The sequence below is a fragment of the Anopheles coluzzii genome, chromosome 2, assembly GCF_943734685.1.
Source record: "Anopheles coluzzii chromosome 2, AcolN3, whole genome shotgun sequence".
Taxonomy (NCBI): Eukaryota; Metazoa; Arthropoda; class Insecta; order Diptera; family Culicidae; genus Anopheles; species Anopheles coluzzii.
In genome coordinates, this window is record NC_064670.1 from 96,344,462 (window position 1) to 96,372,342 (window position 27,881).

The 27,881-nt window shown below is 42.1% G+C and overlaps 1 protein-coding gene across 4 annotated transcripts in view; it reads right to left on the reverse strand.

Annotated features, from left to right (window-relative positions):
• The window catches only part of LOC120948529 (fibrillin-2), a 101,947-nt gene that overhangs the window by 25,505 nt on the left and 48,561 nt on the right, over positions 1 to 27,881 (reverse strand). For 2 of the 4 annotated variants that reach the window (XM_040364960.2, XM_040364961.2), the window contains exons 3-7: positions 27,463 to 27,661; positions 27,052 to 27,260; positions 23,079 to 23,753; positions 19,831 to 19,956; positions 3,292 to 4,077 (exon numbers count right to left, since the gene is read on the reverse strand). In XM_040364960.2, the coding sequence (XP_040220894.2) occupies positions 3,292 to 4,077; positions 19,831 to 19,956; positions 23,079 to 23,753; positions 27,052 to 27,260; positions 27,463 to 27,661 (1,995 nt within the window). Of the gene's footprint in view, positions 1 to 3,291; positions 4,078 to 10,310; positions 10,569 to 19,830; positions 19,957 to 23,078; positions 23,754 to 27,051; positions 27,261 to 27,462; positions 27,662 to 27,881 lie in introns of all 4 variants that reach the window. The other 2 variants (XM_040364962.2, XM_040364963.2) reach the window with 2 other exon arrangements.

The window sequence follows — 27,881 nt, forward strand, 5'->3', positions numbered from 1 at the left end:
ATTTTAATCATTTTCCGCCTGAATGTTTGCATTGTCTCTCTCAGTAGCCTCTCATCAGCATCGTTCAAGCACCATAATATCCCTCCAACGCTACATTTTCCAATCAACAAAAGTTACACACATTATTTTGTTTTCATTAACTTTGAACGATAATGCTTCCCGTCCAGCAAGCTCTCTCAGAATAGCCGACACGCTGAACCCACCCAACCATCCATGTTTGACTTCAAACAACTACCGCTTCTTCTGCTTTAAACTATCCACCGTGCTGTTTTCCATCCAATCGTTACACATTAATGGTAAAATGATTATCCTTCCCTTGTCTCGGCAGGCTTTGTTGGTTATCAAATAGTGACTAGAGCGGGTACAGCACCTGGTTACCGGGCGCCGTGCAGCGAGCGTAGCGCCCGAAAAGCGCGCTATATCCTAAATCCCGTCGCTGGAAAAACCCGCCGCACCCATCTGTTCGACACGCGTGCGGCTAAAAACATGCCGGTACACGCGTAATCAACGAACAAATTACGAGCCATGATTAACAGCAAAACGGGCTCCACCCGTAACCCCAGCTGGCCGCTCTGGTCATAATGCCAAACGTGTCTCTGCAAGCACTAGTCGGAAGGCAGCAGCACGAGGATTCTACAGCTTAAACATTGTAATAACGATCAAATCCATGCTCTGCACCACCAAAAAGGAAGAATGAACGGCGTGTGTTTGGTGACACGCTGAACGCTTGTTCCGAAACAGGCGCACCGGAAAAACGCGCCTGCCTATATGCTTTGGCCGCATACAACTGTCGCTAAAGAGTTGTACGGCACCGGTAGCGCAGGTTGCCACATGGCGTGTATTCGTTTACGCGTGGTACAATATTTTTCCCGCCCGTCTGAGCAGCTTTTCGCGCGGAGCAGAATCGTTGCACGCGCTCGGTGCTTCATCTACTCAGCATCCCGTAGCACTCTTGCCTTTGCTTGCTAACTAACTTTCTACAATATTCAATTAACGGGCTCAAGCGACCACACCGGCACACCCATACGCAGGTTGAATCCATGTGTGTGTATGTGTGTGTGGATGTACCACCTCACCCCACACGGGTTGAAGCAGGAACGACAAGCGTTTTATACCCATCATGGGTAAAATGCAAACGAGTCGCGCAGCATTCAGGCAGATGGCAAATTTTGTACTAAAACTCATCGCCAGCGTGTGCGTCAGTGGCTGGTGCCCGATGATGATGAGCGAGTACCGGCGCGATCTGGCCGGAACTATTTGCATAAATATAGCGAGCGTGTTGCGGTTTCATTGGGTTGGTGGCGAAGCGGTTGACTCGAGCACTGGCCTCGGCCTCGGCAGCGGGAGCTAATCGAAACGCTAACTAACCTGTCGACGCAACTGACGGTGGTTTTGCAGTTGGGTTTGGGGTGAAGAATGGTTCGGTCCGTGTTGGCGTTGGGGAGCGACATTTTAAAACTAACGCACGATGGTAACGGATTTTATCGTGACATGGGACTGGTAGAAGGATACCGGAAACGGGGTGCTTGTGTTTCTAAATATAGGAAATTCAATTTAAATTTTATGGCTGCAAGTATGCGATGCTTACTTGCGCTCAGTTCAATAATGTATTTCAGCCCGCTTGCTACATAATTAGTGGGCCGTATATGCTACACTGGTCGATTATAAAACATCGAATGTAATGTTGAGAAAAAAATCAATGGGTTTTTCATTTTACACAAAATCATAGTAACTGCTTAGTTGTTATTCTGTTCTATAAATAATGGTTTCAAAAAGAGTACATAATTAAAGGTAACTTTTACAACAAAAGCTGTCATAGTTTTTCGCATTCAATTTTAAATGAAGAAATGTATCTTCAACAATAACTTAAATTTTTAATATTTTCATTCAATTTTAATAAAATAATTTAAAATAATTTGTGCAATCAGATGGAATTCATAAGCTTATCAACACTGCCTGGGTGGTTTGATTACAGACATGTCGTCATACATCTGCAAGTGAAATGTCAAAATATAATTTTTTTTAACCATAATTAATCCTAGGTACAAAAACAGATTTTTCATCATTTAAATAAGCACTGTAAAGGCCGCCTGCTGTTGTAAGGCTAACCAGCAAACAAAATGGTTAAAAACAAATTTCAACGAATTTTTTGGTTCATTAGTCAGTATTCCAAGCGCCTAAATGTATGCATGTTCCATCAAACTGCCTTGTGTTAAATATAAATACAATTGCCTTACTTTTCAAATTGAAATTATTCTTTTTATTACAATGCATATTAAACACGCTATGTACCAATTTCAATTATATCGATAAAAATACATTTTTTTAAAAATACATTGCATACCTTCCGGCGCTCAATTCGATTTAGCAAGGGAAGGGAAATCGTTTTGATTAATTTTGTATTTACACTGAAGTATTTTCACTGATATCGACGTCTACTTTGTTGGAAATAATACAAACGACAATCTATAAAAAAGAGTAACTATTAATTCTACCTAACAATCCATAATTTACCAGGATCTATTGCCTAACTTTAGGCGCAACGCCGTTACAGTTGAAGTTTACTTCCCGCTTTGGCTTACTGCAAGCAAACCCTACCACCAAACACACCCGAACGGTGTGTCTAACATTCTTTTCCGCCAATGCTTTACGACGCAGCAGTGCGCTGCATTTAAATTATGATCCCTGGTTCCGGGTCACCCCCAATCGGCTTACGGTGTGTGTACGGATCATTAACATTTTAACAACCTACAACAACCGGTCGCGTGCGAAACCACGCACAACAAGGTGAGCAGCGTGTGCAGCAAAGCTACGCTTCCGGCCTGAAGGCTGATCGATCGGAGAAGCCTTTCGGGGCGTCCCTAAAACCATCCCGTCAGCGAAGGAAAACCACAGCCCAAGGGTGTCTTCATTACGCCAAGTGAGCAAGCCGTTTTCCCTCCCGGCTATGTACGTGATGGTGGTTGTGCCGCAAATAAAGTTTGATCGTAAATTCGCTCACAACCCTCCCTTCCTGCCCTTCCCACCCGTATAACCACCCGGCGACCTGCAAAAATAAACGACCTACAAAAAAATTGCCCCCATTCTCGTGCGCTGCTCAGTTTCGCCGATGGAAATTCGACCATCCTCGCTGTTCCGTCGTCGACCCATCGTCGGGAGGTTTTGTTGCTCTTTACCGTAAGCAAACTGCAACCGTGGCCGGCGGAACGGTTGTTTAAAGTTCATTCACTCCGCCGGAAGCTTTTTACCTTTCCATGCCGGGCCGGTTCGGTCGGATGGGCTCTCACTCACCTTCACAAGTGCCTGTCGTTGGATTCCATCGCAGTCCTTCATCGCAATGGACGGACGGTGCCACTTGGACGGTAGGCCGCTCGTCCCCGCCGTCATCCTCCTCCTCATCATAGTCTGAGTCTTGGTCCTCACGGTCCTGCTCCTCCTCGGAAGTGCTAATCGCTGTGTGACTATCACCTGTACTAGCGACTGGAGTAGGTTGTTTAACGCGATCGACCCGTTCAGGCGCGGTGTCCTCCTCTTCTTCCTCCTCATGCTCATCTTCCTCTTCCTCGCCTTCATCGACTTCTTCCTCACGATCGGTTTCACGATCGATCGGGTCGCGGTTATCATGCCCCGGCTCCGGCAGCGGCCGCTCCTCACCGTGATGATGTCGATGGGCGTGCGTTGAGGTACGGATCGATGGCACTGTCACGTCCGGTATCGCTTCGGTCTCGTTTTCCCGCTCCGCGCTAGTGTCTTCCGCACGGTGGCGTGAAGTTTCCTCATCGCTTCCGGCACTTTCCACTGATTGATGAGCTTCTTGAGGCAATTCATTTTCGCTCAATCGATTATGCGCTTCCGTGTGCTTATCACTCTCGCGGTCCTGCTCGCCACCGTCCTCATTTTCGCTTTCATCTTCACCTTCACCTTCGCCTTCTTCTTCCTCTTCCTCTTCTTCTTCTTCCGCTGGTTCGTCATCCTCGTGCGGTTTGGAGCGCTCCAGGCAGCGATAAGAACCGAACGTATTTTCGCACCCATCAGCACATCGTTCCAGCGTGGCTTCATTTTGACACTCATCAATATCTGGTACCGAGGGCGACGCCGGCATAAGTGATGGGAGAGTGAAAGTTTATTAAGATTGTTTAAGAGCCACACTGCGATCAAATGGTTTCCAGTGCGTTTGAACAACAATGAAGAAAACACGGCATAATGAAAAGCAGCGATAAGCGACAAGCGAAGCGAAACAAGGTGAAGCAGCGTGTTGATGTTTAACGGCAAATTGTGTACTTAATAACTAGATTTAAGGATGTTAGCACAACGATGTGGGGAGCTATTTATGATCTTTTTCATACCAGATAAGCATTGATGTTATAAGTAATTATATTTCCAATACTCGAGCTAATTTTCGCATACATACGTTGATGCCGTGACCAGGATTGAGGATTGTCTCACATAAAACATTTAACATAATTCGTGTAATTTGGTCGTCCAGACTAATGGTGGGAGCTCGGAATCGGACCTACCCGATTCCGATTCCGTGTTCGGAATCAATTCCGGAACCGATTCCGATGCTGGAATCGATTCCGATTCCGGAACCGATTCCGGAGTCGAATTCGGAGCCGATTCCGGAACCGATTGCGGAGCCAATTCCGGAACCGATCCCGGGGCTGATTCCGGAACCGATTCCGGAGCCGATTCCGGAGCCGATTCCGGAACCGATTCCGAAGCCGATTCTGGAGTTGGCTCCGGAGCCGATTCCGGTGTTGACTCCGGAGCGAAATCAGTCCGGGAATCTCCATGAGAATGGATCTTTTACAAGTAAATTTGGATTTTTGCGGTTAGCAATACGTAGTATGATTGGACTCAAATGCCTTTTTTTTATGGCGATGCCGAAAATGACTCCGTTTGCTAGACGATTCTAAATTATGAGCCATTTCCGATTCGAGAGCTGACTTCGATTCCGGAACCGATTCCGGAATCGACTCCGGAACCAATTGCGATTCCGAAGCCGATTCCGGAGTCGATTCCGGAACCGATTCCTATTCCGGAGCCGATTCCGGAATCAATTCTGGAGCCGATTCTGGAGTCGATTCCGATTCCGGAGCCGATTCCGGAATCGATTCCGGAAACTGATTCCGGACCTACTATCCGGAATCGATTCCAGAAAACTGCGGAGCTAGCCGGAATCGATTCCGACAAAAACTTAATTTTTCCCATCATTGTTTATTGTTATTGTTTATTGCAGGCAGAAATGTATATAATAATTAATCAATTTCTTCTTATCAAACATTACACACGCTCTCATACGGGGCGAGTACCGGCTTCGAACGACGAAATCCGTTCGACGCTCATGAGAGAATGAGAATCATGAGATACAACTGTCAAGCATTAAAAGACGTTTATATCTACGATTTAAGGATAGTTATGTTTTGAATTTTGAATTTTTTTGCCGTTGGTATTGGATTTCATTCGATACATCATTATTGGATGGTTTGTTATCCAATAATCCAATAGAGATATGTAAAAAATATCTCTATACATATATATATATATATATATATATATATATATATATATATATATATATATATATATATATATATATATATTTATATTTATATATATATATATATTTATATATATATATATATATATATATATATATATATATATATATATATATATATATATATATATATACCAATAGGGCCAATAGATATATATATATATATATATATATATATATATATATATATATATATATAAAGATATATATATATATATATATATATATATATATATATATATATATATATATATATATATATTTGTATACATATTGTATTTATAGAACTATATTATTATAGATATTTGTATGTATAGTTATATTCCGATAAATTTTATGTTTTTTATATACATTTTCAAAACTGATGAAAATTTATTTCATTGGAAATTGATCACAAAACATTTTTAAAATGTTACATACCTCTAAGTTCAATTCACTTCAATCATTTAAAGCAAAATTTAAAGCAAAACGTTACATTGAAAACAACATTCGTTCCAAATCCGCAGCGCAAAACCTCGCGGATTTCTCCTTATACAAACGGGAACGTTCGACCCCGGCAGGTAGAACTCATTCTTTCGCGCGCTTCTTACAGTCTCTCAATGGTACGTTATTTTAAAACTGAGCGCCAAGTGAGCGCCTTCTGACAACCGCGGCGAACGGATCTCGTCGTTCGAAGCCCATAGTCGCCCCGATAATCTTGCTTTCTTTCATCTTTGAGCGAACGTTAGAAATGTACCTATACAATGCCCCTGCAAGACTTACTTTGTGGCGTAAAACTATTCTCAAACATTCCAGGAAAAGCAATTGTGACTCAGGCTAACTCCGTTCTCGGCGATGTATAAAACTACTTTTCTCCCTTACCGACGGCTTCATCAATCAGCCTTCTACTGTGTCAACGACAGACAAGTGCAAGTACACACAAAAGATCACCAATCTGCAAGGACTTTCCCCTGAAAGGAGCCCATAATTTGCTCACAACCTCCAAGTGCATGCTGCGTTCCTTCAACACGTGTCAGGCAGGCCAGCCAACCAGCAGATGGGATGGAATTGAGTTTATTTCCTTGCAAGGCTTCACAGTTCCTGGCGATCGCGTGGAAAAATTCACAGGAAGTGCAGAGCCCTTTTTGCCAGCTTTGAGTTGATTTTCGCTCCAACTCACCGACCCCCACACATAGCTACACAAAAATAAGTTGATGAAGGTTGTTTTGTGCTTTCTGTTGGGTTTGCGTATCCTTTTTTTCTTTCTCTTTTTCATTCCAAAGAATACATTCTCTTGTGCCAGCGTCGCAACTATTTCTGGCCCAGCATTTCGAGCGGAAAATTATAAGTATAAATAATAATAGAGTGCCGTCGTATCGGGCACTCCGTGTGCATCCACCAGCCCCAGAACGAACCGTATCTCTGTCTTTTACTCTCAACTTTCAACAAAGCAACCAAAACTAATAATAAAAAAACGGCAACGAAAGTTCATAAAATTCTACCCGTTGCTCAAAACGTCGTCTCGCTTCGCCAGCTTCGCCAGCACAATGCCGCATCTAAAAGCTCGTGCGTTCCCTTTTTTTCTGTGGAACGAAAATCACAAACCCACGAGACGGCGAAGACACACAGCACAGCAGCCGGTACCACAAGCATCACAAATATGGTTCTTCATTCTACAGCAACAAATAAAAAAAACAAGACACGAAGAACAAAATGCCCGCAAAAAGACGAAGCGAAAAACACTCCGCCACAACAAGGCTCCTGTCAGATTCCAACGATAATGCGGATGATGCCCGGACGCACTGCGATGATGTCTCGAAAAGGGTACATCAACCTAACAACAGTACAACGGGCCTCCTCGTGCTGCCGCTGCGCCTGCTGCTGAAGAAAGCAGAGAGGAAAAGTTCCCGAAACTCCCAAACCCACCATGGCTCTGCCCAAAACCCGGGCTCGGTGGTTTCGAGACTTTTTGGGAAAATATTTTCATAATCCCCCAATCCCTCTCCTCCGTCAATACAACCTCTGGAACGCTTCCTGGGCCGCGGAATGAATGAAACTTTTTTTTGCGCCCTCTAGCACCGCATGCCATGGGAGTTCCTTACGCTGTCTATCGTACGTCGAGCGAAGTGGCCGCCTTTTCTGATGAGGCCGTGCGCTTCGGCAAGAGACACGCCGTGTCGTCGAACAGTGCAGCACAGCGCGTCCGCCAAATTCGAACCTCGGCTTCGCGTTAGCCATTTCCCACACCCACATCGGCATAAACACGGCGCGAAACAATGTTGTTGCAGCACGATCCGTTTCAGTGGCCCACGGAACGCTTCAAAATCCGTGCGTTCTCGGCGTTGTGCATGGGCTTCGCGGGTTTTGGGGAAGCGACCCCGTGGCCATGGTTTGTTTTTGTGCGCGAGCTAAAAATATCGCTTTGTTCGATGCCAAAAATCACTTTCCCAAAACTTAATTCGCTATTAGAATCCTTTCAGCACTGGTGCGAGAGGTCTGGTGGAATGGAAGGGAGTGAGAAAACAAACTCAAAACAACTCTCGTTCTGCGGTTGTTTAGAAGTGATGAAAAGTATGACTGGTCGATAAATCATTTGCTGTGTGCAAGGGATCGGGATGAAACACGGTTTGTTTTCGCTTTCGTTGGTAATAAATGGGAGTTATGGCAGGTTTTAAGCCATCACATGGAGATGTTTCTTCAGTACACACACGATAATAACTACCAAGTCGAGAACCAACCTAGTGGAGTAATGTTGTACGGCACAGCCTAGAAACAAGCTCGTCTGCAGATCAAACCTCCAAAAGGTTTGTGTGCAGGACTCAGAATTTCGCTTGTTCAGACGTTTTCAAATGATAAACACAGTCAAACCTGGAAGAGAGAAAACTTAAAAAATAATAACACGGCTGCCCAAAACTTGTGTAGAAAAAAGTTATTTGTTTTCAATTGTAAACATAAAAAACTTTGCCGCTAAATGTTGACTCTAACTTTCCTATTTTTGTCTCGAAGGCATCCACTTTTGACAGAGTCTCACAATGTTTGGCTCTGAGGCATAAATGTTTGACAGTGTGCAACGATTTTTAACTCTAAGGCATCAATTTTTGACTGTGAGCCAATCATTTTATTTACAAAATTCCAAACTATATGTTTTAAAATTATTAAAATTATGTAAAGTAGTTAATAATTTCAATGATAGATTTAAAAGATAATATTTGTTATGCCAATATTGGAAGTTTGCATGTATTTTCAGGTGTAAAAAATGGTCGTAGAATTTATAAAATTTCGTTATTTTTTCACAACCAACTATCAAATTACAAGGTAATTGTATTGTATATGTGATGTAAAATTGTAATTGTTAAAATTCTGCTCAAATACCTTGAAAGATTAGAATGAATCCAACAGCAGTCAAAAATTGATGACTTACAGACAAAAATAGGTGCGTTAAAACCAAAAAGTGATGCACATTGTTAAAATTTAATGCCTTAAAGCCAAAATTTAGCGCCAACGACTGTATGTAATTTGTATGATGCTGAAAACCGAGAAGCGATTTCCTCAACATTAGCTGTACAAAACTATTCAACTAAACTGTAATTCACAGCACGATAAGATATTTTGTAGACAATATTTTTTTTTTTGACCTGTAAAGTTTTTAGTATTTATAAATTTCTACCGATGCAACAACAAATGTAATTTTCAAACAGTTTGACAATCATAGATTCATGTTTTATTTGACAATTCATTCAACGATCTTACTCAAATGAGGGTTCAAATTTTCTTTAGCTCGGGATTATCTCACTTGATTATTGAGAGCCTTGCACACTTTTCTGTTTGGCGAGGTTGGTCTCTTACAAAAATTTATATTATACAATGTTCGCTGCATATTAATTGTTCAATATAATTAAAAACATTTAAAAGGGCCAGAATTCATAACATATATAGAAATCATACGAAAATAATTGGGGAAATAGTTAATTAGGCCAACTATATCAGACAATTAAAACATAAATTTAATACAAAATTTAACAGACTTTTAAAAACATTTAAGACCCTATTAACAAATTGAGAAAATTAGAACAATCAATGAACGGACTACCAATAGTTCTGAACAGTATTCCCCAACTAGTGAAGCTGTTTTCGATAAGGAAATTGAATTTTAAATACTTTAATAGTTCCCATTCTTCAAGAGCTTAGCGCTGCGAACAAGGGTGCATCAGCTAAAGAGCTAAGCTCATCCATCTGGTGCGTCCAACCCGAGATGGCGTGGGTGGCGATGATTTGATGAAAGTGCTGCCACATCCACGTTCACTCACTCGAAAAGAACTGTTAAGGAAGCACCATCTCGTTGCAATATCGCAGCAAGACTGCCGATGCCCAACGATTTGCCAAAGTTTACCATCCGCTCTTCCAGCACTCCATTAGCTATCGATGGTAGCAAAAAAATCGATAGTGTACCGGTGGAGCTGTTCGGAAAGATTGAGCTGGTGGATAATTTATAACTTTCAAATGCAAATTTAAACGGATGAGCAAACCAAACCGACCACCCTTTTACAGCCGTGTCAGTACAGTGAATGGAGCAGCCGAACAGGTAGACAACCCGGACGGATGTCTCAATTCGTTTCGCTCGTCGATGGTGCACCGGGGAACAACACTCCTGTCGCTCCACTCTCACCCTTCGGACGAGCCCACTCTCAGCTCACCAAATAAAAAAAAAGTTTAACAAAAAAAACAAAAGGGAGAGTCAGTTTTTTTCACCTCCTCCTCCAATCATGCCTACCTTCGCACGTTTTCCAGTCGGCTCCGAGGCGCAACCCGTCCGGGCAGAGGCAGAAGACGCGCCCGAGCGTCGAAAGGCACCGATGGGAGCAGCCACCGTTCTGCCGCGCACATTCACCATCGTCCTCGCAGCCGTGCCCGTCCGCTGCCAGGCGCGTCCCCGGCAAACCTTCGCAACTGCAGCTGTAGCTGCCCCACCGGTTCGCGCACGTATCCTGGCACGGACCGTGGCCATTTCGCAAGAGGCACTCGTTGACGTCTGGCCGCCCCGTAACGTTTCCCGGTGGTAAAAACCAGCAGTGGCGTATGGTACGCGGTTTGCCGCACCGCACAGTTACGGGGTAATGTGAGGGGGGAGGAGGCAGACGAAAGCGTGAGTATGTGTGTGCGTGCGCGCGTGATTGGTGCGATGGCGGATGGATGCATGGGAAATTGTGACGTGAGCACGGTGGGCGATGTATGGAAAAGAAAGAGCAGAAAGAGAATGACACGTCAACTCGTTAGAAATGTACGCAAAAGCTCTGCTCCAGTGGGCGATGTACAGCGGGCACGGAAGGAGAAGGCAGAACAAAAAAGGTTGTACACGTAGCGACTTCCTCCCGGCAGGGTGGTATGGTCATGTCGTATGAAATGTTTAATCAAATTAGAGAGGGGAAATGTTCTCTCGCCCTGCCATGACTACTTTTAAAACGCAACCTTGACCTTTTTCCTATCAATCACTCTCCTTTTGTATTGATGATGCATTTGAGCAACACGAAAAAGATAACCGTGTACCGTAACGAGCCTCGACAATGTATTTTGTCATGCACATTGCATAACTGTAGGCGTTTAGCTGGTGGTTAGTGAAATAAAAACTAGTAATTCGTTTCGTTGTAAGTGTGCATTAATCGATACAAAAAAGCTGTCACTTAAACTTTCATAATGTTTCTAATCAAGTCTTCTACTCTGATATCTAAAATGTTACTAGTTTTGTTTATAAAAATCATCAAATTATAATGTGAAATATAATTCTACAATGTAAAATTTCAAAAATTAAAAATCTACTATCAGTTCCTTACACCAATCTAGCAAAGATTATTTTGAGGAAATTTAACAGCACCCAACAGCATATAATTAAAACGACAGTTCTACTTCCCACTCAACTAAACCATCGAGATGAAAAACGTTTACCGTGCCTGGTATGCAACAGTGATAATTGAAGCCCATCCTTGATGTTGTTTCCATGCGGAATCATGTACATCGCATGAGAAGCCATTACGAGATTTCGGTGCTTTACATACGACTACTTTGCTCGGTCGTGGTACCGAGTAACCGTAGTGGCTACATATTACAAGTGTGTGTGTGTGGTTTTTTCTCTTTCGTTAAATTATTCCAACACATTAACCAAACCAGCCTGGAAGCTTGCTGACCCGGAACGGTTAATCGTTGAAGTACGGCACTCCTAATTTGTCGCGTGCTCTACGCACACGTGCAGCAACAAAATAATAAATCTTTCTCTCATACCACAACGTTTTTTTTTTTGCTATGGCAAAACATTATTGGTTAATGTACAACTGCAATGACACTTCATCCTTTCGTACAACCGCAAGGCCTGTACTCGCTCAATACGCAAATACCTTCCGGACAAAAGCTTTCCCAGAACTGTTTGTTGAGAATTGTTTGCAATTAAAATCCTTGTTTTTTTTCTTCTTTCTTTTACCTCCCACACAAAGCCATGCTCTGTGGCGGGTCTGAATGGGGAACAAAACTTTCTAAGCATGTCACCGCAATTCTAAAGCCGCCCGATGCTCAAGCGAATGAAGTAAGCTTGTATCACTGTATACAAGCAGCAAACAACACAAGCCCCACCGGCCACAGTACCACCGTCACCACATGATTAAGGATTCTAGCTGCTGGCTGCTGCAGCTATTCGCTGCTCAAGGATAATCCGTAGCAATTACTTAGCAGCATCGCCAACTGTGCGCAATAAGTGCTGTTGAAACTTTTCTTGGATGGGTTCGCTTTCACCACCATTACCTCCACTCATTAATTCTAGTTTCGCGAGCTGAAAGGATATGGTCGGGCGTGGAAAGTTGCATACGAAGGGGATTACACTCAGCGCCTGGAAAGGGGTTTTGTGGTGCACATACAATCTTGTCTCTTTCCCTTTTCGCCCACAGCCTTGTTTCGGGGAGGTGAAATGAGCTCAAGGATGTGAAAGAGTATAATGAGGCCTGGAATGCTTCACGTTTCAATATCCTAATTGAGTGGATGGGCTTCAACGATCACTTCCCGTGATTGTGTGTCACAAGAACGGGGGGGTTTTAAAAATGAAGCACAATTCAGGCTCGACTTTTCACGCCCAAAGGTAGGCACAAGCACTAAGTATGTACAATTACCAGTGAAGAATGCACTTGGCTATATCAATGTTTTGTTTCAACCATCCGACACCCAACTGAAACTACTCAATAATAACATCAATTATCAAGATATGGATCTATTGTACGTCTGTATAGCCTTGCCCTCAATTGTATGTATGTCATCGAATTGATAATTGCTGGCTATCATAGATAAGGAAGTAAGCATGTATATATTATTTCTTGGACACAAACAAATATTAATGTTATTGTTATGTTATGCATAGTTGTCTTTAACCTACATCAAGATAACATATCAATAAAATGCTTGAGAAACGAAGTGTATCTATCCTTATCAAAAATGTATTATACGCCCAAAGGTATGCAAGTTGCCCCTTTTTGTTCGATTAATAAATTAAAATCGGAACAATATTACGCAAAGCTACAATCTCTATCCATATCGCAACCGCAAAACTTAAACCTTTTTTTATAAAATTGTGTATTTGTATGCTTTTTTCCGTCCATGGATTTTTGTGCTACTACAAAGCAAAATGCTTTCATCAAATTGCATAGTTTTGGGCGCTTTACTCTCTACAGCTACGGTGGAGTAGCTAACCGCCAGAAAGTATGCGATTTGGTAATAACAACCAAATTTCGACGGCCTATAGTACAAAAACGTAAATTACTATTTAAAAATTCTTAGATATAATGCAAGAAAATACAGTCGTTGCCTCTAAATTTTGACTCTAACTCACCTATTTTTGTCTCAAAGGCACCTATTTTTGACAGCGTGTCACGATTTTTGCCTCGAAGGCATCAATTTTTGACAGTGCGCATCAATTTTTGCCTCGAAGGCATCAATTTTTGACTGTGAGTCAATCGCTTTATCTACAAAATTTTACATAATTTCTGAAACTGTGTGTTCTGAAATGGTTGAAATTAAGTTAAGTAGTGAATAATTTTATTGATAGAATTTAAAATAAAACAAAAGTTTTAGCAATTTTGGAAGATTTAATTGAGTGAAAAATATTTGCCATGTATTTTCAGCCGTAAACAAAAGCTTTAAAATTTCTAAAATTTCATCATTTTTTCTCAAGAAACAATCAATTTACACATTTTTTGTATTTTAAATGAGATGTGGAACAACAATTGTTCAAAAGTTGCTTAAATACCTTGTAAAATTGTTATGATTCCTACAGGAGTCAAAAATTGATGACTTAGAGACAAAAATAGGTGCGTTAGAGTCAAAAATTGATGAGCACTGTCAAAAATTGATGCCTTAGAGGCGAAAATTGATGCGCACTGTCAAAAATTGATGCCTTAGGGCCAATATTAGGTGGCAACGACTGTAATCAACAATCAAAATATGAATATGAATGAATAGTAAAACATTTTACCCGCCGGTCATATTTCCGGCGTGGAATGATATTTCCTGCAATTCCTTTTTAAAGTCTTTTAAAGAAAATATAATTTTTCTTCCAGCTTGGGCAAAATTTTGCAATAATGTATTTTTGTAGAAAAGGATTACAAAAATGAAAATAAAATATTATAGTCGCTCTTAGTCAAACCAACTCATCATTATTCTATGTATTGCCTTTATCCAGATGTAATACTTTCTTACATCAAATGCCACTCCGAGTACACTGCGCGCTTCAAATCTTGGAAAATATTTAAAACAATACTGCTCACGCCAATAGCCAGCTAAATGTGATAAGACATACTGCGCCATTCCTTTCAGAGCGATCTATTCCGCACTCAATCCGCGATAAACCATCACCATGGCCAACGTGGGTGTAGTACAAAGCACGCATGGATGGCATCGGTGAAAAGGCAACGCAAACGCAAGTTTTTCCAAGCGAGCACTTTTCCAACCTGCCCCCAGAGCCCTGTCTTTTCATTTCAGCAGCCACGTGATAATAATATGTACGCAAAGCTAACCCCGGACGTGGGACAGAAAAAAAATGGTGAAAGAATCCTTTCCTCCCCATATAACCACAGAGCAGCACAGCATTGTGTGCTGCTAATGAGAGCAAATACGCTTAATTACGAAAATGAATGAAATTCCCCTCCGGTCTAGTGCGCCCTTTCTACCTGCTGCAGCTGGTGGGAGAACGGGTTGGATGGTGCGGGTTCGCCATCTTCTCTCTGTTTCATCAGGGAGCCACGCCGGCTGAATAGGGTTGATTTCATCAAACATTGAAACACGGTTACAAAGCTTTTATTCGCTTTCTTTTACTTTCCCTTTTGCGAGCCCTCATGATTTTCTTGTGCAAAAGTTGGCGAACAGTTCGCCTTACCCACACTTTCTTTTCATTAAGAAGCGAGCGGTGGTTTTACATTCTTTGCGTTCGTTTTGCTTATCTATTCCGTGGGGTAAGGCGCTATACCAAACTCCTACCAAGAAACTTAACCCATTCGCAGCGGTATGGCTGCGGGCGGGGATTTTCGTTCGTTGTCACGGAAATGGGTTTTTGCTTTCATCATTTCCGGCCGTGGCAAGTGCGAGATTTCATTTTTCAGCCTCGGCTGGTATGCAAAAAATGGCGCTGGCCAAGATACTTGCGCAGGCACGCCCGCTTCCTTCCGCACAGGCACGAACATAATGTTCACACTTTTATTTCTTTGTTGGTTGGAAAGGTGTCCCGTCCTGCTGGATTGCATCTAGGCAGTTGGAGCAAAGTTAATCTCGCGGCCCATTTTTTTTTGCAGCGTGAACGCAGAGGTTCGTTGTAAATTGCTTTCGATCCACGGAATCACCGGTTGGACAACCATCCAATGAAGGTAAATGGTGCCAACGTGCGATAAGAGTACGTTGGAATTGTCCAATGCACTAGTACGATGCTGTTAATATTTTATCGAACGATTCGTGGTACTATTGGGTTGCCAAATGGGTTGGTGCCGATTGTATTCAAAAATATACAATTACCGACTGTTTTCAAATCATTAAGGGAAAATTGCAAAGTTACTGAGGAGGTTCAACCCAATATAGAGGAAAAGGTCAGACAATCAAGAAATTTTTTGAAAACATTTGTGGATTATTACAACTAGCAATGAAATGTTGCAACAATATAGTTGAAATTGTTCAAATACAATTGTTAGATGTTAGCTATACTCGGGGTAATAAAATACACGTTTCGCGTAAAAATTTTAGGGAATATTAATTTGATAAGTAATTGTACAGGGTGGCATCGTAGAAGTGATACACTTTGTTTTTGTAATAACATTGACACCAGGTTTGATTTCTCTTAGGAATCGATTTAAATAGCTTCTATTGGTACTAAACCTGCATTTCACATAATTTATTTCAAATCTTTCTTGTTTACACTTGATAACCGCCCGTAGTCGCTTTTGGAAATCGTTGCAGGCCGCACGCACAACTTCATCCGGCATTTCACCCCATATCTTTAACAACCGTTTCTTGAATCCGTCCCAAAGCAAATGTTTGACGTCGCCCAACTTTCCAAGCATGTATCCCCATATGCTGATGTCCAATGGGTTCAAATCTGGAGACGACTCAGGCCATTCCGATGCACTGATAAAACATGGCAAATGCTCCTTGCACCACTTCTGAACAATCGAAGCCTTATGGGCTGGAGCTAAATCCTGTTGGAAGCAAATCCTGTTGTCGTTGCCAAAAAGCTTCTTAGCTTATGGTTTCAAGTGACCTTGAAAAACGTGTTCTAAATAGTACTCCTTGTTGATCTTCACGCCATTGTCCATAAAAAAACGGAAACTTCCCTTTGGCCGAGATAGATCCCCAAACCATCGCAGCTGACGCATTTTGATACCGTTCTACTGTTCTTTTATCGGCTGTTATATCCCGAATACATGCCCCATAAATACGATCATTCTGCTTATTCAAGCTTCCTCCAGAGTGAACAGTTTTTCATCCGAAAAGATGATGTTGTGGTTTGCGTGCATCTTCAGTAACAAGCGAAATTTGGTCACCCTTTCGGTAATATTTTTGCTGGTTAAGCCGTGATTTTTTTGCTTTTAAAACGCTCTGTAACCAAGGTCCTTTTTCAGAATCCTTTGCATGGCAAAGTGACTCATGTTAATTTCACGCTCCATTTTTCTTCCCAAGTGAGCTGGATTTCGCCGCACGCGTTCCTTTACCGCTTTGATCACCGCTGGAGTCCGAACACTCCGTTTTTTGCCCGGTTTCTTCTTTGGAACAACCGTGCATGTCTCCTCGTATCGATTGATGATCCGGTAGACGAATAATCGACAGTTTCTGCTTAATCTGTATGTTTGTTAATCCATGCAAATGCGAGATTTTTATTTGTTCTCGACTTGAATCCATTATAATATATGAAAAAACTGAAGTGAGCACTAAGTGTACGTTTTTCACGATAAATAGTAAACAAATTAAGCTGTCAAAATATGCCCATGAGATTGACACACAGTGACAGAAAACACAAAAATGGGTACTCGAATAGGTGTATCACTTCTATGATCTCACCCTGTATATTCGATATTTCAAACAAACTATACACCCAATTCCACCATTTTAATGCTATTTAAATATGTGGCCTTTGTAGCAGTGTGTAACAAAAATAAACAGCTATTTTGAGCTACTCTTCTAGGCGTTTCAACAATTCCTTTACATGATTACAATTTTGTAATTTTTACTTAATTTGAAACATTTCACTAAGTGAATTATGTATTTCTTAACTGGACTAGAAACCCTGTAGTGTATTTTGTATTTTGTCGCTTTGTTGTTTGTGAAAAATATGGGTTAATTTTTATTGCATATAGGAATATAAAAAAATATTTTTGGATTATTTTACCCTTTTTATTTAACTGCCATGTTTCTTTTATTTTGATGCTTTTCAATACTGATAAAGATAATCTCAACGATAAGGGTATCCAAGTCCAAATCAAATAAGTGAAATACATCGCAAACTTGTTCTCCAACCCAATAGATTCAAACAGAGCAGGTTTCCCGGTACCGCACGCCATTTTGCATGACCTACGCTGGCAATCGAGTGCAACCGCATTCATGAGCGTGTTAAATAGAAGTGAGTATATATTTCCACTTCATGTAAAGCAATTTAGACTCAAGTGAATATAGAAAGAAATATATATATTTTCAAAATTATCTCTTAATTAAATCATTGGGTCAGCATTGCAATACACGCCGCTTCGTTTGTTGAAAATATTTAGAACTATTAATTTAAGTGACTCATAACTTTCCATCGAAAAATTACCTCATTCGAAAAGCAATTTCCGTTCAGCAGATCTTTCGGCTGCAATATTTCAATTTTGTTCCACTGAAACTTTTACCTCCCAAACCTCACTAACCAAGATGCAAACAATAGGCACGGCCAAGAAATAATCTTCTATCTCCCTTAAAGTCGACCTTAGTGACACTGTAGTGACCTGTAAAGCCTGTGATACTAGGAACTACAAACTCCAAACTCTCCACCATCCAACGCAACCCAAGAACGCAAGGATAAACGCATTCATCGTAACTTACTGCTATGACTCCGTCCCGTACGACCAGCACTGACCTGCCCTCCAGGTAATGGAAAGCCGAGAGTTTGTAAGAAAGGCTCATCTTTTCTCCCAGCGGGCGTACGGGTCACCGTCCCCCCACAGAGCGACCTTCGACTCACGCCGAGAGCCAAAGCCAAAGCGAGCCTTTCTTCAAGCTAGAATTTTCAGTTCACTTCAGTCCTCTTTTACCACCGTCGGAGCCTCCCATCGTTCCAGGTTGCCCAACTAATGGTCTGCCCGGTAATGGTAACTCGAGTGTGTCGACCCCTAGCCAGCGCAGGCGGAGGACGATACTTTTCAACGCTGGATTATCTACAATTACGTTTCATTTAGCTCCGGATCTTGGTACTTCTGGGTAGATAAAACCGGAGCTACTGCAGCCACGGAAATGCATTGCTGAGGATTGACTTTTTTGCCTCACTCTCCTTGCCACTCCGCTCGCACGACTGCCTTTGTAAGTGTGTTTAATGGAAGTGACTTGTTTGTTTACACTAGACTGGATCATGACACTTCGAAAGTTGGTCGTTTTGTGTTCAAGTTTAGCTGCCGGTAAAGTCGTTTTTAGAGAAATGTGCGTCTGCGGCAACAAAAAGGCGCCTAGAATGCTCGGACAAATTTATCATTCCAGTCCGGATTGAAATGGTTTCTGTGGAAGACGGTACAAACTCGACTCTACAACGGTTAAAAGAAATTTGAAAAAAAGAACAGAGAATGTCAGCGTAATAGCGCGTACAGCAGTTTCACTTTTCACTCAAACAAACTTCACGGCGTGCGCTGCTCCGTTAAACTACTTCCAGAATTTTGCCCCATTTAATCTCTTTTCCATAAAGAAGGATCAGACGCGTGGTACAAAGTACGGCATAAGAGGCGATATCTAATAGTCAAGACGTCAGTCGTTATTAAAGTTGGCACCGTTGGCAGTTTCAGTCCCACAGGCAAGCCCTACAGCTAGGGAGGTCCACCACGGGAGATGGAAAATGCTGGTAGGAAATAATTTAAATTATATTAACCTCTGCAGCGAGTGGCTCAGACGTAAAGGCAGGGAGTGAAGTTGGTCGGTCGGTCGTGTAGATTGCAGGTGTCGGTTCGTGAGATGGTACCACACTGTTAATGAGTTTGGCTGTGCACCGGCTGTTGCGCACGATTATGTGCTTTAAAACAAAACCCCAAACGAGACGGTTTGACAACCCGAAAAAGTGTTCTTGTGCGTTTGCTTTCCGTACCTAACGGAATGGCTTTGTTATGCTGAGTAGTATAACTTTAGGCGCTTTCTGCTTTGTCTGAAGTTGATTTTAGGGAAGACAAATACGCCAACAGGTATGCAATATGTCTCACAAAAGGCTTGTTTCAGAGGAGATGGCTTTGGTTTTATGCTTCAACGAGCTTGTTAATAAAGTTAGAACTAATGCATTATTTTAAAGGGAAAAATAATGTACCATTACCTTTCCTTTCTGTGGAACCGTGAACTGAGCATATCAAAGCATTTGTAGTACCTTCACCCAGCTCAACGACATACCCATTTAATCACCCGTTATCGAGCAAAACCTTTCACAACCCATACCAAACCGATTTCGTCGGAAAAAGGAACAAAAGCCTAGTGCAATCGTGTTTAGCCATGCGAGCGTAATGATGATCAAAGCGTATGCAGAAACTACGGATTAACAAGCTCATGGTTGTACCACTTACCGATGCATGTATGCCCGTTCAGTGTGTCGATTTGCAGCCCAGGCTCGCAGCCACATTCGTACGATCCGGGCTTGTTGATGCACGTCTGCTCACAGCCGCCATTATTATCCGCACATTCGTCAACATCTAAAAGTAGAAAAATCAAAGGAGGTTTGCTTGAAAAAAATCGCTTCACAAAAAACTCAACCATGCTTTATTGAGTTTCCCCATCTACAGGAATCGTTACATCATTCAACCCATTAAAACGCTGAAACAAGAAAACCGTAAAGTGCCTTTTGACACACTTTAGGCCTCGAAGTAGAGTCCCATGGAAATGGATTCCCGGAACGAGGGCACAACACAATTTTCAAATCAGGAAGTTAACCGTCCGTTAAAAAAGGTTCCATGAAAAACAAAAAATAAACTAGAATTTTCGAATCGCTCCTGCTATCGATGTCTGGACGAGCGAGTGGGAGGGTCAAGTGGCAAAATTGAATCAATAAATATGCTCAATTTGCTTCCTGTTTTTGTGTGTGTTTTTATTCGCTCCTCCTATACAAACAAACCATACTTCACCGACAGCACCGAAACAGAAAGCCTGGTTCGTTGCCAGTACAGTTGCTTTTATGTTTTGCCTTTTTTCCTGCACGGCCCACTCCACGCTCACTACTGAACGGTAGACCGTATTTAATGACCCACCTTCCAGAAGATTAATTTTTCGCCCAACCAAACCGGCGGGAAGCTCGATGTGAACCCATAAAAAAAACTCAGAACGGAGGTTGGCAAAATCGTTGTCCACCGGCGAACCGACTAAGCAGCGCTTCGTGTCGAGCGGCTCGGGTTGCGGAGACATTTTCTGTAATGTTTACCGATCAGTTTGAAAGTCGACCAACGCCGCCAGTGGCACAACCACCACCACCGTAGGTGGAAGCTAATTGATGACACATCGTTTATGCAAATCCGACCGTTATTATCTGTCATTAAACATTTTGTTAATTCGTTTCGAACCCGGGCGGTGACGCTCATCGGAAGTGATCGAAAATTAAGTGTTGAAAATCGTGCTACGACGCTGCGAAAGGAAGGTTGGGTGGGGAGCGGCAGGAAAGAACCATGGAAGGGAAGAGTGGGACGGCCCAAAACAAACGAGGATTAAATCATAACATGTTTCGTGATGGGGTAGCCGGTAAATTGGGCGTTGATTTGATAGGGAGCAACGAGAACTTTGGCGTCCGGCGCAACGGTTGTTGGGATTGGCTTACTACGCGTGACAGGTGTGACGCCATGTTAAACGCAACTGTCAGGCGAAACACTAAGCGAGCGAACGAGCGAGACCGTTTGTGTGTGTGTGCAAGCGCGCGTGCTGACAATTAATCAACGCGTTGCTTTCGCCGCACAGTGACACAGGGGCACAGTGACAGCTAAACAAACGACTAAGTAACCCTGGCTGACGTTTCTAGCTCACAAATATGATGCGCGTCGGCGGTCTAATCCTGCAATTATTGAGGTGCTGGTGCGCTTGGGCAATGGTGATGGTGGGCGCTGATGTTTGGGAGTTTCAACCGTAAAACGGTTACAGGTGGAACCGGTGTGAAGGAGAGTTTGAAATGTAGAAATAGATGGATTAACTCTATTCGTCACGATAAAAACACTTGAGTGCGGGGGAGTAAGACGCATTAATGCAGTTCAGACGTTCACGCTCTGTTTAGACAAGTTTTGAGAACTTCAACTTTGTTCAGTTTCATGATAGCACAAAGTATGGTGAAGCAGCAAACATCCTATTATCTGATCCTAATTAGTAACATTTTCAACCATTTTTTTACGTTAAAAAATATTTTATTTTTATTAATTGATGCTAAAGGTATATTATGAGGTTCTACATTAAAATTGATTTATTTATAGATAATCTAAAACCTCAATCAAATCTAAAATCTCAAACCTCAAAGTGCTTCTGAAGAGTTTGTTATGTTAACTTCAACAATGGTACTATAATAACAAAAAATATTTTCATAAAAAATATAAGTAATGTTTAATTTGGTTTGGGTTTGCTTAAATTCTCCATTTAACCATCAAAAACGAACCGATTAAATGACATATAATACATCTTATAACAAAAATTATAACATAAAGAATTTTTTTTTATACGCTTTACCTGATGGTAGCTTTAGCATGAAATGATAGAAATTGTGTCTTATGTTAATTTAAATCAATTGTATACTTTCCACTGCATTAAAATTTACCTTTAGTACACAATATCAATGAAACAAATAGTATCAATAATGATAAATAGCAATAACGTTTACCAACAACCACATCGCACCGCCAACGCTTTGAGCCAGCACCTCAAACCTTAAATTAAATTATCCCCTCCCATCAAGCTCCAATCTGTGAGCAATTACGAAAAAGTCAATCATCTGACAGCAGCCACTTGATCAGTGTTGGGCCCACTCAATACGGCTCGAAGAAAGTTTTGGGTCCGAACATCATGTAAATGTTTCCCAACATATTTTATTCCCTTCCAACAACCTGACCGTTCCTTCCACCGTACGGCACAAGCACATGTGTTCACTTCAGAGGAGAAAAAACACCCCCATGGCTCAGAGACCACAGACCTGTCAGCATCGCATCGGACATCCGAGAACTGGGCGGCAGTGCGAAGAAAACAAGCAAACGTACCACCGTTCTCTGACGCCTTCGTTCAAAATCTCATTTCATCGTCCATTTCCATCACCCTTTTAGAAGGCCTAAAGCGGGGCCACACAAAAAAACACCCCGATTCTGCTTCTCGTACCAACAACCGGACCAGACCACGCCAGTGTGCGCTATTAACATCCCAACCTACAACCGTAATTTGTCACCGGGAATTAACTTCTCCTGATTGGACGTCTCGGGTATCGGGACCGTCGAGAGGTTGAGTTAAGCCTGCTGACAACCAACACTTTCCACTTGTGTCGTGATCAGCTCTGGTTTGGTTGGTTGGTTAGTTGGAGTTAGATGTTGCATCTCTGCGTCTGCATCTAGGCTGCAACTCTCGCTTGCCGCACCACCGATGCCGATAATAGTTTCCAATCCCAACCTTTCTTTGCTTACAAAAGCGTGAAATGGTCGAACAGCACAACGTGTGCGCCGTGATCTTTAATCTAAATTTAGCCAATTGAGTTGTAGCACCAATGCATTTGCTCGATCAGTTCTCTCACGACTGCAGCCGAATCCAGCAGAAAACAAATACCCCAATACAATCGATACATCTGTTGGGCAAACAAATTACTCACCGTGACAAGTTCTTCCATCACGCGCATCCAGCAGGAATCCACGGTAGCAGCTACACTCTACCAACGGTTCCACCTCGTTGCCGTGATAAATCATTCGGCATTCGTGATCGCAACCGCCACGATCGGGACCACAGTCGGCCACATGCGTCTGCGGAGTCGTTGGAACCACAGTAGACTCTGTGGTGGTGGTGGTCGTGGTCGTCGTCGCCGTTGAAGACGGATGCTCTAAGGGTTTCCTCTGTTCGATTTCTTCGTTGTCACTTTCGTCTACTTTGTGAGTTTCCCGGTGATCGTGCTCGTTTTCCTCATCATCGTCACCTTCTTCGTCATCCTCGGGTTCATCCTCCTCATGCTCCTCAGCTTCAGACGAGTCTGTTGCCGGTCGATGATGATGAGTCTCATGTTCTGCTTCAAGAACAGCTAAATTGTCCGGAACGTTCACTTCCGTTGTTGTCGTGTGTGGCACCTCGGAAGTAGTGGTTGATTGTTCTGTTGTTGATGTCGTTGTAGTGGTTGTTGTTGTTGGTTCGGTTGTTGAAGTTGTTGTTGGCTCCGTAGTAGAAGTGGTAGTTGTAGTTGTCGGCGTGGTTGTCGTTGTAGTTGTAACTCGCTCGTGAACACGATCATCATGCTCGGATGGTTGTTCAGAGCCTTCCTCTCCTTCTTCCTCGTAATCTGCAAGCCAAAAATCAATGTAATGAAAGAAACACATTAAAATCAAGAAAAACTCTATGCTTAATAAATTGTTAATGATTTGTTTTTCATCTGGACAATCAGGACACTCACAGTAATACGTCACATGAAAAGGCATAAAATTTCAAACATAGTATTCGCCAAAAGCCTAAAGACATTACATAGTATTCGTTTCGTTTCAAACGCTACAATCCATATCTTACAATCATGTGCCCCATTTTCTCAGCTCAGACAATTACATCCATCATGTAAAACAATATCCCCGTGATGGGCACAAATGTGCTCGAGACACTTTTCATTTCACCAACCAACCATCCGTGTTGGTTTAAGCCGACTGTAGCTATGTGTTGGCGGGATGCCTTTTCCCGGAAGCAGGCAATATCCATCCAGCGGTAACTTACCATCCAATAAACAACTAGAAAACAGCTGTTTCACCCAACATACCAGCGAAACATAACATTCCACCTTCAGACAATGCAGGCAGCAAAATGCGAACACGCTGCTATGCTGTGAAACATTTTCAAATGGATCTGGAGCACAAGATTGAGCGTCCCTATCTCCTTACTGTTAGCTGCACTATGTACGAGCTCGGTTGGTGCTTTCGGTTGAACAGCAACAAAAAAAAGGAATGGGAAACACAGAAAATCAGCACCCCTTTCTGTAACCGGCGAAAGAGTAATGCCAAACGCACAAGAGCACAAGAGGAGATGAAAACGAATTCCAATCCGACTGGAATAACAGATCATCCTGCGTCTTTCACACGCGAGCGGAACCAACTCCACGCGGAACAGGGGGCACCTTTTGCGATGAATTCATTCACGCTCCATTCGTTCGCTACTCTTATCTCGGGAGAAAGGGCCACCTCCACAGGGCCAACCTGTGCGCTCGTGCCCGTGCAGAAGACGGTGGCTTCCACCGAGCACGTGCATAATACGTGGGCGTGCGGTGGGATAAGGTCGAATTTATGCCACTAATATCTTGGTAGCATCACCGCGCGACATAAATTACACACGTTTTACCTGTCACATTGCCATCGCATGGCAACGGGAGCGTGCACCAACGGCAGCAGCTCTGCCGCTCGAAAGTCAACGATGGAAAATAAACAGACACAAATATCGACGGCCAACAGAAATCAACTAAGGTGTTGTAGCGCATTTTTGGGCTGCACATGATGTAACGATTGCTACCAGCACGAAATTGGAACGGGTGCGACATTTTGAGGACGATTCTGAAGGTGTTATTGGCCTTTTTTACGTAAAAATCACAAAAATCGGCACTCACTGCTATAGTCAGCTTAAACCAAATTCCTCACTGCTAGAGTCAATAATCTATTTAATCTAGTTCATAGTGTGCAGTTCAGCTCGTTCGCAGCCATTGAAACTATGTACTAAAACTAGTCTTCAAACACTGAAAAGCCAACAGTAAAGCGATATTGATCGGCCCCTATACCTTTCCACTCACAAATGGTGGTACTTAAGAGATAATATTGATCTGCGTTTCCAAACTCAAATCGAATCGAACGAAATTGCCAAAAGCATTGCACGATGAGAAACTCAGGTGCCGGAACGGTCAAAGTACGGAGCAATTCAATGAAAATCGTGACTGACGGTCTCGTGCCTTTTCGACGGTTTCTTACCTTGCTCATGCTTTCACCATTGATAGAAAGGTCAGAATGATCGGTCTTCATCATTTTTATGCGGCAGATGGAATAAAAAAAACCGCTGCACAAACAGAAACCCCGACTAACTGTTGATCGTTATCAGCTGATCAGGTTTAAAATGCTTCAAATGATGTCTATGAAATGATTCAGTTGAATGGAACGACCGAAAAGCAAGCTAGAAAGTGTAGCACTTCTACTGAATTCCTTCTGTACATTTTTTGTGATTTCTTTGATTAAGGTAAGATTTAGAGCAAATAGTATAAGGATTTAAAAGCTGAAAGCAAGTTAAAAAAAAATCAGTTCGTGGATTATTCTTGCAAAAAATTAAGAACAGTAAGACCAGAAAAGATATATTTTTTGTATAAGATGTATTTATATTTGACAAAAGAAGAAATATTTTACAAGGAAATTTAATTATTTTTGTTTATAATTTTGCTTGTTTAAAAGAAATATATATATACCCGTACTAGTCTGATATTTGAAACAAAATATCAATTTTCCCAAACATTCAAACAGAAATTAACTCCAAAATCTTCAGCCTTCTATCCATTCCAGTTTACAAGAATAGAGAAACAAAGTTAGTTAGAGACGTTTTGCATCAAAAAAATTATGGCGAGTCACTGAATAATCGCACAGCTGGATATGGTTATTGCAATAATTATATTTCATAACAGTAATTCAGCGATTTTTTACCAGCCGTAGGGATTTATTTCTTTATTGAACTGGTTTATTATTTTAATATGAGTTTTTTTAAAAAGAATCCTTCAAGGTCATGGCAACTACATTGAAATTTTATGCGTGGTTCCAGGTTTCGTCCAGGTCATTGTAAGTAAACCTTCAAATGTTTCTTCCTAAGTTCTGGTGTTGTATATCCTTGCCTTCTATATATAGATTAAAAATCAGTGATGAAAATGATTTATTGGTGTGATTGTAAAACAATAAAATCAATAAACGATAATTCGGAATACATTTTTGGCGCATTTATTGCTTAATCTTATGATGAAATGGCCATAGCATAAATAAAAGCCATGCTATGTAGCTATAACATCCTGCAAGTGAGTTTGTAACATCCTGCAGCTGTAAAATCCTGCAGCAGTTAAGCTAGAAAGCAGAAAAGTCTCTGTAAAAATCAATTTTTATTAGACTTATAAAAAACAGACAATCTAATAAAAAAATAAAATGTGTGTCTGTTTTATTCATTAAACCGTACATTTTTATCGTTTTAAGAAAACAGTTCGAAGAAAAGAAGCCATAGAGGTTTTTCCACAAAATAACTTATACACTAAGAAGATTAAGATTCACTCTAAGACATTCATTATTCATTTTTCAGAAACTGGATATATTTGATATGAGATTTTTCATGCAAGGAGTTTGAAAAGTTGTGAAGCTTACAGAAATGCACAAATGTTTATGGCACATGGATGATAGAGAGTACAAATATTTACAAACAACATCCTTTTCCATATCGAACAATGTATGTTCAATCTTAAGTTGCAAGCATCACACCCACCCAGTATAAAATGTAAAACAAAGCTGCAAACGCTTAGGTGTGATGCGTTCCGCTCGCATGGGAAAACGGCCACCTGCTTCGAAACGGTCTCCATCTCCATCCTCACTTACCTTCCTCTTCCTCTCCCTCTTCCTCTTCTTCCTCGTCTTCCCCTTCCTCGTCATCCTCGGAGCCGGTGCGGGTGGAGATGCATTCCGGTCGCTTGCCGATCCACTTCTTCCCACTGCAGTACAGCCGATCATGCTCCGGTGGCTGCAGCTCGTAATAATCGTCACACTCGTAATATGCAACCAGGAAGATGTTACCCGCTTTCTTCCGTCTGCGTGCGGCGTGTCGGGAAATCGAAGGGAGGGGGGGGGGGGGGTAAGAGAGCAAAAATAAAACACAATCAGCATGCTGTACCTCACCGAATGCGGTCTGTCATCGAGCTTTCCCAACCTTGGGTTCCGATTTGCGATGGAAATAAATAGATCCCGGACACAAGTGTGCCTTGGGGATCCTTTTGTGGCCACAGTTCTCACCTGTTGTATTTCACCACGTAGCCGTTGTCGATCTCGGGCGCCCTTAAGAGCCCCTGGGCCATACAGGACAGGTCCAGCCGGGCCGCCAGTTCCGGATCAAGGTCAGTTTCCTCCTGTATGTTTTGTGCGCGCTGACCGGGCTTCCGCTTACCGTTTCCGGCCTGGTTGGCTGCCGCTCCATTCGGGTCGTGTGATTCGTCTGCAAACGGAGCAGGTAAACGAGAAGGGCATTAGCTGAATAGGGCAATAGGCTGGGGCGACTGGGAATGTTCAAAGCAAAACTAACATTGAAATATAATTTTATGCTGCAAGCTTACACTACAGTCGGTCTGTGTCCGGTTTGAACGTGGTATAGGATGGGTTAGGGAACAAAAGTTTTGCCAGCCTGTGCAATCGTTGCGAGCAGGACGATAGACAGG